Here is a 15,261-nt window from a genome sequence, read left to right on the forward strand (position 1 = left end):
CCTGCTTATGTGTGCTCTCTCACTCTCTCTGTATATAAAATAATTAAATAAAATCTTTTTTAAAAAAATTAAAACTTTGCAAGCAAAGAGGCACCTGGCTGGCTCAGTTAGAAGAACATGCAACTCTTCATCTTGGGGGTCATGAGTACATGATGTAGAGATTATTAAAAATAAAACAACAAAAAACTGTCAACCCACAATTATATATTCATTGAAAAAAAATTTTTTTTAATGAGGGCAAAGTAAAGACTTTTTCAGATACACAGAAAGCTGAGAGAACATCCCCAGCAGACTTGACAGTACAGTAACTATTTTTTTAAATACAGTAACAATTAAATAGAACTCTTTAGGCAGGGGGAATGTGACACTAGACAGAAACTTGGATCTACATCAGGACTTAGCAGATTTTTTTCTGTAAAGGCCCAGAAGCTTTTTAAGTCAGATAATCTCTGTTACAACTACTCAACTCCACCATTATAGTCCCAAAGCAACCATAGATGAGACATAAACAAGTGGGTATGCTTGTGTTTCAGTAAAACTTGATTTACAAAAAGAAGAAACAGACCAGCTTTGATTCATGGGTCATAGTATGCCAACTGCTCATCTATAAAAAGAAATGAGAGCTTCAGATAACGTAAAAATGAAAGTATAAAAGATACATTATCTCATCTTTTAAAAAGATTTTTATTTATTTGAGAGAGAACATGCAGGAGAGAGAGCACCGTGGGGGCAGAGGGAGAGGAAGAAGCAGACTCCCCACTGGGCAGGTAGCCCCGAGCAGGACTTGATCCCAGACCCCGAGATCATGCCTGAGGTGAAGGCAGACGCTTAACCAGCTGAGCCACCCAGGCACCTTATGTTTCTCATTTTTAACTACACTTTAAAATAATGAAAATTATAAGCAAAAATAGTAACACTTTATGTGAGGTACCTAAATAAATAAAAGTAAAATATGTGACGACATTAACTCAAAGAATGGAGGGAGAATATTTGAAGTATACTGTTGAAATATTATTACACTATTACATAATTACTTAAAGGTAGATCCTGTTAATTAAAGATAAATTTTGTAAATTGAGAGCAAACTGGCAAATTGAGGCCAGTAGGAGAGATGAAATGGAATACTCAGTCCAAAAGCAGTCTGAAAAAGAAATAAAGAACAAATGAGACAAATAGAAAACATCTAACAAATGGTAGGTCCAACCGTATCTGTAATTGCATTAAATATAAACAGTTAAAATGAAGCACTCAGAGATTTTTAAAAAATAGCTTTTTGCCTTTTATTCTTATAGATTCTTCCCCAAATGAAAAGATTTACTATCTTTTTATTTTTTTAAAGATGTTACTTTTAGGAGAGCTTGGGTGGCTCGGTCAGTTAAGTGTGTATACCTTTGACTCAGGTCATGTCACGATCCCAAGGACCTGAGATCAGGCCCTACATTGGGCTCCCTGCTCAACAGGGAGTCATTTTATACCTTCATTTCTCTTCAAATCCCTAACTCCCCCTTTCCAGTTCATGCATACTTTCTTGGGTAAATCTTTCTCTTTATTTGAATTGTGAGCAGAAACTTGTTTGTGGCTAAGTGTACAGTTAGTGCTAGAGACAGACCAACTCCTTAATGCAAAGGGAAGAGTGAGGCCATCAACCTTTAATGAAATTTAATGAAATGAAAGTCATGAGTATCCGAAAGTTTCCTTTAAATTATTTCCCTGGAATCTACTTTCTTTTTTCCTCTATATAAGCCCTTTTCAAACACTGATATTCAAGATACACATATGGATTTTCTGGTCAGTATATTTCATTTAAGGGGCGCCTGGATGGCTTAGTTGGCTAAGCGTCTGCCTTCTCCTCAGGTCATGATCTTGGGGGTCCTGGGATCAAGCCCTGTATTGGGCTCCCTGTTCACCAGGGAGTCTGCTTCTCCCTTCCCTCTCCCTCCTTCTGTCCCTGCTCCCTGCTTGGTCTCTGTCTTAAATGAAATCTTTATATATTTTTTTTTCATTTAAAAGTAATTACTAATATCTAATTAGACCTTTTGTTTTTCATTTTTTCTAAGCGTTTTATATGTCAGTACATTTTATCCTCCAAAACCAGTGAGATGGAACTTAGTGGGAATTTAAACCCGGTTTGTGTACATCCAGAGTCTCTGTTCATAACCATTTCTGCATGCCTCCTCCCTAATTTTATTATTGCAAATATTTTTCTTTTCCTCTTTTATTCTTTGGTTTCTTCCTTCATTCCTCCCTTCCACAAATATTTTATACATATATTCTGTGATTTAAATTGATTTGTATAGCATTTATAATGAGTTAGTATATAAAAAAATTATTTTGAGTTATGCCCAACTCACAAATGAATTTCGGATTACAACCCATTGAGCACTCAAGGCTAGCCTTTACCTATTTTTCAAATTGCAAAGGTAGGATGGCAGTAAATTGCATGCAATACTGGAGGCCATACAATGAAAACTAAATGTGTCATATTTTACCCCCAGAGTACCTATTATGTAGCAAGAACCTTATTTAAGTCTTAGAACATAGAGGGGATTTAAGACTCTCTTTGGGCTTTCTCCATCTGTTTCAACAAAATAAAATAGTCTCCTTTCAATTGTTCTATGTCTGTATATTTTCTGTGGTTTACAAAGTATGCTTAACTTTCTGCATTATACAGGTAGAAGGTGTTGAGCCCCAGTGAGAAATGTCATTAACAGAGATTTTCTTAATATGAATAGAATAAAGTCTTGGCAACTAAGTAGACTGACTTTAATTTGCCAATTCAATATATATTTAATATCTCAAAATGTATTAAATGAATGTATGATGAAATGCTTATACACTTCATTTTTATGACGGCACATCATTATTCCTAAAGTCCATGTATATTTTAAAGTTTTTTTTTTATTACAGTTAGTTAACACACAGTGTAATACTAGTTTGTGGTGTACAGTATATTGATTCAAAACCTGCATACATCACCCGGTGCTCATCACAACGAGTGCACTCCTTCAACCCCATTACCTGTTTCACCCATCCCTTACCACCCCACTTCGGATAACCATCAGTTTGTTCTCAGTTTCTTGGTTTGCCTCTATTTCCCCCTTTGCTCATTTGTTTTGTTTCTTAAATTCCACATATGAGTGAAATCATATGGTATTTGCCTTCCTCTGGCTGACTTACTTCGCTTAGCATAATATACTCTAGCTCCATCCACGTTGTTGGAAAATGGCAAGATTTCATTCTTTTTGATAGCAGAGTAATATTTCTGTGTGTGTGTATGTGTACACACCATATCTTTATCCATTCATCAGTCACTGGACCCTTGGGCCATTTCCGTAATTAGGCTATTTTAGATAATGTTGTTATAAACATTGGGGTGCACATATCCCTTTGAATTAGTATTTTTGTATTTGGGTAAATACCTAGTAATGAGAGGTCCTGGGATCAAACCCCGTGTCATGCTCCCTGCTCAGCAGAGAGCCTGCTTCTCTTTCTCCCTCTGCCTGCCACTCTGCCTACTTGTGCTCTCTCTGTCAAATAAATAAATAAAATGTTTAAAAAAAAAAAAAAAACCTAGTAATACAGTTGCTGGATTGTAGGGACGTTCTGTTTTTAACTTTTTGAGGAGCTTCCATACTGTTTTCCAGAGGGGCTGTACCAGTTTGCCTTCGCACCAAGAGTGCAAAAAGTTCCCCTTTCACCACATCCTCACCAGCACCTGTTGTTTTTGTGTTGTTGATTTTAGCCATTCTGCAAAAAGTCCTTATATTTGTTTGCTGTTTTTCTTCCTCTTACTTTTGATGGTGCCCACATTTACATTCTGTCAGAAGCAGGGTGCTTAATTAATAGCAAAAATAGATAGGGATGTCAGTTTCATGAGATATTAAGACAGAAAGAGATCTCCCAATCTAAATTTGCTTTACCCAATCCCATTCCCCAGGTGAAGAAACTGAGGCCTTAGGAGGTTTAACAACTTACCTGTTTCACACAGCTACTTCATAGAAGAGACAGGAATAGACCCTTCTGACTCTTCATTCCATGCTTGTTTCATTTCACTACCCTGTTTCTGACATCATTTCATTTCACTTACCCATGTTTCTGACATAATTGGTGAATGGTAGCAGCTCCATTGATTAGTTCCTTTCTTTCTATTCCAGTTCTTGCTGTCAAGGGAAACTAGCTAATTAACAATCATTTGTTATCCACTATTTTGGAACACGGTTTTCTTATATTGTCTCTGTCTCCATGTGGCTGTATGCCATAGATAGAGGCTTAGAGTAGAATCTGTCCCTGGCATGCAAACAAAACAAGTCTAAAATTCCAGACTAGTGTTCCCTGAACAAGTGGCATCTGCCTTCTGGTCCCCAAGTGCCATAAAAACAGACTCAGACATTGACCTTGCCTCGTAAAGTCATGATGTAAATTAAACAGACAAAATACAAAAAGTTGTGAGAAAAATCACAGGAATTAACAATAATGAGCTTAATGTGCTCTCTATCATTACATGATGCAAGAAATTTCAGAGAGAAGCATCTATACAAGGATTTGGTGGAAATAGTATGCCAGAAGGTAGTGTGTGATTACCAAGACACTTCCCACAGCCAAATTATTTGTTGATAACGACTTTTAACTTGATTTTCTTTTTCTCTTTATTTTGGGGAAAAGGGAATAAACTACGATTAAGGTGTTGAAGACTGGCTTAGTTTATTTTAGTCCCTAGAAAGTTGTAAAACATCAACTGAATAATTTCAAATCCTTTTTTATTTAAGAATGGAATAAACATTAAGATACAAAAGTTATTTGATTATTTTCAGAGAATATGTATTCACCATATTTTATCCTGAAATGCAGCCAAAAATGAAGAGATAATTCCTAGTTCTGTAATCTTTTGGCTTGCTATAAAAATGAAATGTCTTTATTTGTAAGTTCTAAACAACATGTGGTTAGTGAAGTATGGAGACATTAAGTGAGAAAACACTTAAATTCTGAACCTAAGGAAAAGCAACAATGCAATATGGATGTAAATATGTGTTCAGGGACAATTTAGAAAATGCAGTTAGTAACTAAAATGTCTCAGAGAAGCAGAGTTTAGATTTTGAGCTACCTGTAATGAATACCTTGTTGTATTTTTATATGCGGCAAAACTGAGCCATAAAATGGCCCAGAAAGTTTTAATAAATGAAATTGATCAAAATCTTATTCTACTCTGTTCATTCATTCCTAATTTCTACCTGCCTACCCACCACACCCCCTCATTTTCAATTCTGCATTTTAATGTTCTCCCTGGGCATTCTAATGGCTTGAAAGGCAAAGAAACTGTTTTGTATAAACCTTCTAATCCTTGTCTATGTGTTCATATTTAATGTGTGAATCTGATTTTAGGGAGGGATTGGAGAGCCTGAGGAAAAATAGCTGGATTGGTGAATGTTTGCAACCTGGACTACTTCATCTCGGGTTTTAGTCTCAAATCCTTTCTGAAGCCTGTTCAAATTACCCAGGTCTGACTATGTGCTCTTATCAAGGATAATGAGATACTTTATAGCAATTCTGCAGGAATTATTGATTAGGAAGTTGCTTACAGTTCTGATGCCTGTCACAGGAAGTTGGTGCAGGGTTTGGACAGAATAAGTGATGAGATAAAGGCTGGGTTAGAAAAGTGATTACAACTGGGAACTTGCTAATCACTGACCTCTATAGGGATCCTCTGGTTTATCACTAATCTCACGCACACTTGGCACTTTCCTGTGCTGCTGCCTCATCATTCATAGCTGTGTGAGTAATTTGGCATGGAGTGAACAAGAGGAGGGCATAGAGAGTCCAGCAGCTGTGCTTGTTGGCACTAGATATTTAAATATCTTCAATGTAGCCAGCAGCGTGCTTGGCACAAATGTTAGCCAATAATACTTAAACAAATTGTTGTGAAGAAAATAGGCAGGCATTTATGTTAAAACCCTCTCTCTCTTTTCTTTTCTTTTCTTTAGAAATATATTAGTTTGAGATCCTTGCTAGATTTTTTTGTGTGTAAGATTGATCAGATCGCTATGAAAATGAAGTCAGTAATACTAATAGTTAACATTGGCCTGGGTTCTTTCAGACAAGAATTTCCAAGTACTTTATAAGCATTAATTAAACTGTGCAGACCTGTGTGAAGTACATGCTACTGAGTTGATTTTCCTAAAAGAGTGAGTGGGAGCATTGATGTTAAGTGACTTGTAGCTTGCCTAGTTCACTCAGTGGAAAGAAACAAGAGCCAAGAGATTAATCCAGTAATCAGAATCCAGGGTCTCTGCTCTGTTACATACCAAATGGCATTACAGATTTTCCCACTTTGTAGGATAGTGTGTTCCTGTGTTTTTCCAAGTAGTTAGTGCGATTGAAATTGTATGAAACTTGTGGTAGTGTTCATCCACAAAAAAAAAAGAGGAAAAGATTCTCTGTGAGCCAAAGATGGTAGGTAAATAATGATTTTGCAAAGATACATAAGGGGGAGGAAGACAGTCTGCTCATAAAACTGTGATCTTACTTAGATTTGTGCCCAAATATTTAGATTGGCCTGTGTAGGGATCTCATATTGTTCCTCTGAAAACTGTATCTGGAAAAGTTCTCATGATTTATATGTATCAGAGTATTTGAGTTTGAAACATAGTAATGTTGTTCTAGGTAACATTTTTGAAACATCCAAGGATTCTTTTTCTAGGTTAAGTCTTTATCTTTCAAGAAAAACCAGTCTAATGCTTCACTTAAAATATAACACATGGGGTTTTTTATGTAATAGATGATGAATTTGAATTTATGAATGCAGTTCTTTATGCCTTAAAAAAATGAACATTGAAACAATACTGGCTTTCAGACAAATAGGGGAACTATTTGTTCTAATTTGTGCTCTTACTCATGAAGTCAACAGTTATTTTACCTATTCATTAAAATTACTAAACTTAAGTTAGTTGTAAATTTTCAGGTGTTCACTAGACCGCTGCAGAAATAAATGCTGAGCCATCTGTATCTTCCATAATAGCTCTGTGTCTGGCCATTTCCTCATGAAAACGTTATTTTGAGTTGGTAGGAAAAGAGCACATACAGCCAGGAGATTATTATGGGGCATGTTTCTACAGCCAGTAGATTCAGATCTACAGGAGATCTTGCAGTTTTACTGTCCTATCTCGCACCTATTATCAGCTTCCTCTAGTCACTCCTTGCTATTAACAGGATTTCTAGTAGGAAGAAGCATACAAGTGGCAGTGGAACCAGCACTGTAAATAAAGCATCTTTCACAGTGCCTCACACATAATACCTCGCCAACAAGTGCTAGTTCCTGTCACCTTGCTCACAGCAGTCTCAAGAGTGAAGGAGAGTAGAAGAGTTCTAGATCGCTGTGAACTATAAGGAGGGTTCAGCAAAGCAGCCTGGGAACCAGAGCTAGTCAGCATAGGAGCCAGAGTTGGTCAACATAGGAATGCCATGTCTCCTGGGAGGAAGTGTGGTTTAATTTCCCCGATGTACTCTATCCAAGTGTGTTAGATGCAAGTGGGCCTTAGTGCAGAGGCAATAATTTCAGAGCATAGTAGCTGGAGACCTCCATCACTTCTATTCCTGAAGGAAGAGCTTTGCAAGATGGGTTTTCATGGCTTAGCAATTAAATATGTTAAATTGTTTTTTTAAAGAAATACACAAAAACAAATCCCTGCTTGGCTCCCAGCCTCTCAGGATGCTTTTCTGCCCCTTCTGATCTTGTCCAACTTATTCATTTTATAGATTAGGAAACTGAGACCCAGAAAAACAAGATCAGAATAGATACTTTTCTAATAGTCACTTGAAGCAAGAGAAACAGCAACATGTGCCCTTTGCAAGAACTGAAAAGAATAGCAGTTACTTATGAGTAAAACAAGCATAACTGACCATGTTCTTTATCTAGAACCGGTCTTTGGAAGTTGGGTTTTGCTGCCAATCATTTTGGAGATGGTTTGTCATCCATTTCTCTCTGCAGCAGGAATAGATAGTGTCATATCATTTGATTGGTAGAGGCTGCTGAGAGGGCTGAATAGACAAAACTTCCTATACTGTATTTGGGCTCCAACAGATGTGTATATGTATGATCTTAATATGGGAACTGTGTCCTAAACCTCCACTGGAAAACAGTACAATATGGTATGCCATTGAGAATTTGGGGTCAGCAGTGGAACAGACTAGAGAACCAAGATATGAACCCTCAACTCTGTGGTCAAATAATCTTCGACAAAGCGGGAAAAAATATACAGTGGAAAAAAGACAGTCTCTAAAATAAATGGTGCTGGGAAAATTGGACAGCTATATGTAGAAGAATGAAATTCAACTATTCTCTTACATTATACGCAAAGATAAACTCAAAATGGATAAAAGACCTCAACGTGAGGCAGGAATCCATCAGAGTCATAGAGTAGACCATAGGCAGTAACCTCTTCGATATCAGCCACAGCAACTTCTTTCAAGATATGTCTCCAAAGGCAAAGGAAACAAAACGAAAATGAATTTTTGGGACTTCATCAAGATCAAAAGCTTCTGCACAGCATGGAAAACTTTAGTCAACAAAACAAAGAGGCAACCCGCGGAATGGGAGAAGATATTCGCAAATAATAGTACAAACAAAAGGCTGGTATCCAGGATCTATAAAGAACTCCTCAAACTCAACACACACAAAACAGATAATCATGTCAAAAAATGGGCAGAAGACATGAACGAACACTTCTCCAATGAAGACATACAAATGGCTAACAGGCACATGAAAAAATGTTCATCATCACTAGCCATCAGGGAGATTCATTTCAAAACCACATTTAGATACCACCTTAAACCAGTTAGAATGGCCAAAATTAACAAGACAGTAAATAATGTGTGTTGGAGAGGATGTGGAGAAAGGGGAACCCTCTTACACTGTTGGTGGGAATGCAAGTTGGTATAGCCACTTTGGAAAACAGTGTGGAGTTTCCTTAAGAAATAGAGCTTCCCAATGACCCTGCAATTACACTACTGGGTATTTACCCCAAAGATACAGACATAGTGAAAAGAAGGGCCATCTGTACCCCAACGTTCATAGTGGCAATGGCCACGGTTGCCAAACTGTGGAAAGAACCAAGATGCCCTTCAATGGACGAATGGATAAGGAAGATGTGGTCCATATACACAATGGAGTATTATGCCTCCATCAGAAAGGATGAATACACAACTTTTGTAGCAACATGGATGGGACTGGAAGAGATTATGCTGAATGATATAAGTCAAACAGAGAGAGTCAATTATCACATGGTTTCACTTACTTGTGGAGCATAAGAAATAACACGGAGGACATGGGGAGATGGAGAGGAGAAGTGAATTGTGGGAAATGGGAGGGGGAGACGAACCATGAGACACTATGGACTCTGAAAAACAATCTGAGGGTTTTGAAGGGGCGGGGGTTGGGAGGTTGGGTGAGCCTGGTGGTAGGTATTATGGAGGGCACGTATTGCATGGAACACTGGGTATGGTATATAAACAATGAATTCTGGTACACTGGAAAGGAATTACAAAAATAAAAAAATTAATAAAAAAATTTTTTTAAAGAATTTGGGATCAGATACCCCTGCATTCTGGTTCTCTGGGCTACTTACTAGTTCTGTGACCTTGGGCAAGTTATTTCTCCTCGTTAGTGAAAAGGGGGCTTAATAGTACCTGCCTCAGTGAACAGGAAGTTTAAAGCTACTGTTAGAATTCATCTGGATTATTTTAGTAGTGTTCAAATTCATTTGGGTTATTTCAGTAGTTTAGTAGTCTTCTAATAGCTTCTGCACTTGTTCTTCTATAATTTATTCTTCACAAACAGTCATGATGATACTTTTTAGATGTAGAGCATCTTTTCAGTAAATAATACTAAGTCAATTGGGTATCTCTGGAAAAACATTTAAAACAGTACACACAACAAAAAAAAGGAGGGGCAAGTTAGCCAATATGAAAATGAAGAATTTCTGTTTATCAAAAGACACAAGAGAGTGAAAAGACAATCTACAGAAAATATTTACATGGAGACAATAAAAGCTCTTATATCAAAAATACATAGAGAACTCCAACAAATCAACAAGTAAATGAAAACCCAAGAGTAAAAAAGTGAACAATATACTTGAATGGCCATTTCATTGTACAATATTCAACTGTCCAATAAACATGAACTCATGATTTACTAGTAGAAACTTGGTTGCGAAAATGTGTTAAGTCTCCCACTGCATTAATAAATAAGTCCACAACAAAAGAGCTAATTGTTCCACAAATATCCTTACTAATAAGAATACCAGGAATACCATATAATTTTCTGCACATTGGAAATTCTGTTTTCTGAGCATTCTTTCTCATAACAAAGTATAAGAATGCATCTCTTTTTTTATCCTTTGTTGCTCAATCTCTTCCCTAGGACCTGACAGTATAATCTAGATTCCATCCTAGCACGATAGTTTTGCAAGTGTTAAAACATACAGACTGCACTTCTCCCAGATCCTCTCCTCTCTAGGCTAACATCTTGATTCTTTTAGTTGATCTGGTCTCTAGATTCCTCACCATTCAAGGGAAGTTACATACCTGTTTAGCAGTTACTCAACCATGTTCATTTGACATATATTAACATTATCTATATATAGCATTCATTTATAATACTTAGCAGAAAACCATAATACACTAACCAAAGTTGTTAGTTGTCAGACACCTGAAATAAAATAGGCTTAGAGATTCATTTTAATTCATGAAAATAGTTCTTTTAAAAAGTAATTTGAAAGAATAAAAGATGTCTTCTAAATCTCAGACTGAGTATACATTATTATATTTATATATTATTTATATATATTTAATATATATTAATATATTATATTAATATGATATATATTATTTATATATATATATTTAATATATTTATATATTTAAAGAGTAGCCAGATTTCTAAGTCCCTCAGAAATAATTAGCTCTTAATAAATGAAAGGTGAAATGAAAATGTATTCACATTTCAAAATCTAATTTGAATAGGTTAAGTATCATTTTAAAAACAAGCTATCAACTTCCCATTTCAGAAGAAACTTTTTCTCTGTAATGTTTTTAGCTTATGTTAAATTAGTTTTTGTTTTCTGTTTGAATATCCTTGTGAAAGGAAGAAGTCTAGGAATTTTAATAGGCACAGGAAAGTATATTTAAAAACTTGTTTTCTTTCTTTCTTTTTTTTTTTTTTTTAAGATTTTATGTATTTGAGGGACGCCTGGGTGGCTCAGTTGGTTAAGAAAATGAAGAATTTCTGTTTATCAATTGGGTCATGATCCCAGGGTCCTGGGATCGAGTCCCACATCGGGCTCCTTGCTTGGCAGGGAGCCTGCTTCTCCCTCTGCCTCTGCCTGCCTCTTTGTCTGCCTGTGCTCACTCGCTCTCTCTCCCTCTGTCTCTGGCAAATAAATAAATAAAATCTTTTAAAAAAATAAAAGATTTTATGTATTTGATGGAGAGATCACAAGTAGGCAGAGTGGCAGACAGAGAGCTCTCTGCTGAGCAGAAAGCCCAATGCAGGGCTCAATCCCAGGACCCTGAGATCATGACCTGAGCCGAAGGCAGAGTCTTAACCCACTGATTCACCCAGGTGCCCCAAAACTTAATATTTTCTTAAATAACAAGTAGTGTCCATACATATAATTAAAATTGAATTTGAAAGCTGTACTTTATTAAAAAGAGAGCTAATATTGATTTCTTACTTTGTTCCCTTTTCTGCCTGAACAATTGAAAAAAGAAATGTTTCTTACTCTGGTATAGTTGAGTGAAAATAAAACAGACCGTAACTTGTTGTTTAACTTTAAGTCTTCATTAGTTGTTTAATGTTTCAGGAAGAGGAATTTGCAAGATAGAAAGGGCCTAAGTATTTCAGCCAATAGTAAGTTCATGGTATATTGTGATGAAAAACCAATATACTCTTTTTTTAACTCTATGGTGTTTGTTTAGAATGTCAATATAAGTAAGATATTTTCTTAAAATTGAAGACACGTTAAGGGCGCCTGGGTGACTCAGTTAAGCGTTCAACTTTTGGTCTCAGGTCAGATCTTGATCTCAGGGTCATGAGTTCAAACCTGCCCTGGGCTTCTAGTTTACAAAAAAAAAAAAAAAAAAAAAAAAACCTAGCTATGTACTGGAAATGATTTTTGAGATCTCATAAACTTGTTTATTTGATGAATAAAGTAATACCTTCAAACCATAAATGTGTGCTGTTCTTTGTTTTCCCTTAGTAATTTGTCTGCCAGTCCTTCTAATTTGGCATTTCCCTTCAGTCTCTGCCATCTTCTTGGTTCAGCAGGATTTCTGATCCCTTTTGATGAGGCACAGGAATAACTCCAAGAGAAGGGTTGAGTCCAAAATCCCCATAGATCATCTTGACTCTTACAAGCAGTCTTACTTGAAAGATATATATCCTTAGAGAGTTAGGGTTTTTTGCTTTTTATTCTATACATATATGTTGCAAATTAAAGCTCTTTAAATAGAACATACTGCTTTATGATGAGACAGTGAGGCAAATAGACCACATTAATTAACCCTTTCTCATTAATCTGCATTTTTGTGTGTTGGCATTACTTCCCCTGAAATAATAGCCAATAAGTGCTTTTTAAGACATGTGCTACAACGTCCTAATGGGCTTTGAAATTATACCTTGAATTATTACAGTATTTTCTAATAACTAGCTTTGTTATTACAAGTATTATTTTGTATATCTAAGGAGTCACTACGTGCCAAATTTAGAGCAGCCAAGATTTTATATCATTTAGCCACTGTGGCATGTAGATGTCAATGAAAATAATCAAATATTAGTTCCTGTGTCTCCCAAGTTTTTTTAAATTTTATGCACTGTATCAGTAGATAATTTTGAGCATCCCATTTATACGGGGAGTTTTAAAAATCAATAAACTATACATTTTTATATAATTATAAGCCTAATATCTCAGTGTGTAATATACAAGTGTGGGGGGAAGTTCATATAGCCTCAATAATTTTAAATATTTTGGATAACTTGTCAGATTTAATGATATTTTTACTGTTTTTAACCTCAGAATGGAGAAAAAGAATTAGCTCTGCCATTGTCGTTTATCTGTGTCTCCATCTTTGTTATTAACATCAAACTGTGATGTTTACAGAAATCTTTTTGAGCAACATGTCTGTTAGAGACTGTTTAGTTAAAATCAATATAATATTTGTAAATTTACTGAACAATATGTTGAAAAGCAAGTAGGCAAGAACTGCTGTTGGTATCAGCACTGTGGGACATCTACTTTCCCTCCAGAACTGGCCCATACCGTTTTCTGACATTTAACCATCCAATTTTGAAACTGCAGATACAGTCCCAAAAGGAATTCTTACACATTTCTGGGAATGTAAATTGACATGATGACTTCAGAGAATAGTAAGGCAATACTTAGAAAATTGAAAGTGTGCATCCTTTAATCCAGCAGTTCCACTTCTCTGTGTCTTTTCTAGAGAAAGTCTTATGTGTATGTATAATGCATGTGCGAGGATACATGTTTTACCATTCTTCCTGAAACAAAAAAACTAGGAGCCATCTATTTCTCGGGAAGGGAATAGAGAAACTGTGGGGTTTTTTCTATAACGGGACATTTTATAGCAGTAAATATGAATGAACTAGATGCTTATTATCAATATGTATATCAAAAGCATATTACATAGAAATCACATTTCAAAAGGGGTGGATTACTATATAATCCCATCTGTTTAAATGTATTAAACACAAACAGTAATGTATATTGTTTGGGTGCATGAATTTATATAAAAAGTTTCAAAATAAACATGGGAATCATATATACTAACCTTTCGCTAATGGTTATCCTGAGGTCTGGGGTGAGAATTAAGCTGTAGCTATACTTTTTATTTCTGAGAGAGAGAATGGAGAGAAGAAGGAGATATCTTCAGTCTGAAGCAAATAAGGGAAAATATTCTCCCTACAGAGTAGATCATACTGTTGACTATAGAATAGACTAGATGTCTATTCTTTTCCGTTCTTTTGAATATATTTTCAGCGTTTCAGCAGAAAGTATTTAATAAAATACATGCTATTCAGTGAAAGTGTCAGGATTTGTTAACTGACTAGAATGATAGTAAGTTTTTAAAATTTTAATTATTGGATTTTATCTTCTTGTTTCTAATTTGTTCTCTGTACTTCCAAATCACAGTGTAATTACTAAGAATGGTCTAGTGGTTGAATTGATTGTCAATAAATGAGGACTTTTGTATACAGGTATTTTCTTTGTTTTATAGGAAAAACGTCAGAGAGAGGCTCATTTTCCTTGTACAGCAGAGACACCGGATTACCAGGCTGTCAGGTAAGTTTAATAAATACAAAAATGAGGTCATTTTTAATACATAAATAAAAGCTTTGATAGAAGAGGTAGGAATTTATCCAATTTCAGCATTATCTGTGACTTTAATGTGTAACTTAATGTGGTAAGATTTTAGTAACTAAAGATATTTTCTTCTCCCTCTTTTAAAATGATTTCTCTTCCCCAATTCACCATTGTCTTTCTGTAGAAGCAACAATTACCTTCCTCTCCCTTTCCAAAATTCTTAATAGCCTTTCTGAAAATGATTTTTGCATATTTCCTCATAAGAAGATCCGAGCTGCTAATATATTACATGAAGAACATATGATTGCTCTGTGTAGCTTTACTATCCTGTAATGTTAAACTTACTAATGTTCTAAGTGTTTTCATTTCTGTCCTACACCCTAACCAATTCTTTAGGCTTTCAAAAGTCTCTTTGACTTGGAAATGTTGTTTTAGTTTTTCCATAATCCTTAGCATGTAGTATTTTTACTGATGGCCATCTTTTCTGCTTATTTCCCCATATCTTTAGAGAGAATCCTGAACACTCAGTTCACCTCTAGATTCCCATCAGAACCAAGCCAAAAAGAAGAGGAGGGCAGAATATATGAAATTTGTTTTCTGCTGTCTATATGCTTTTCATGAGGTCTGCCCTAATTTTAGATTCTCATTCTAATAGTACTACTACATTTAATATATATCCTGTAATATTAAAATTATCCTGTAAAAGCAGAAGACCTAGGTTCAAATCCCACCTTTACAAGTTACTGGCCAATGGTCCTAAGACAAGCCATTTAACCTTCAATTCCATCTCTGCATTGATTTCCTCATTTGAAAAATAGAATTAGCAGTTTTGTTTCATCCTACTTTATAGGTCTATGAAGACCTATAAAGTTATATATAATGAAGGTTTAAA

General features: G+C 35.6%; 1 protein-coding gene across 5 annotated transcripts in view; it reads left to right on the forward strand.

The window, feature by feature from the left end:
- TCF12 (transcription factor 12) overlaps positions 1-15,261 on the forward strand; it is a 392,538-nt gene that overhangs the window by 261,447 nt on the left and 115,830 nt on the right. For all 5 annotated transcript variants that reach the window (XM_004777303.3, XM_004777305.3, XM_004777304.3 and 2 more), the window contains one exon: positions 14,284-14,348. In XM_004777303.3, the coding sequence (XP_004777360.1) occupies positions 14,284-14,348 (65 nt within the window). The remainder of the gene's footprint in view (positions 1-14,283; positions 14,349-15,261) is intronic.

Source organism: Mustela putorius, unplaced genomic scaffold, assembly GCF_011764305.1.
Source record: "Mustela putorius furo isolate JIRA1106 unplaced genomic scaffold, ASM1176430v1.1 tig00003896_pilon_pilon_pilon, whole genome shotgun sequence".
NCBI lineage: Eukaryota > Metazoa > Chordata > Mammalia > Carnivora > Mustelidae > Mustela > Mustela putorius.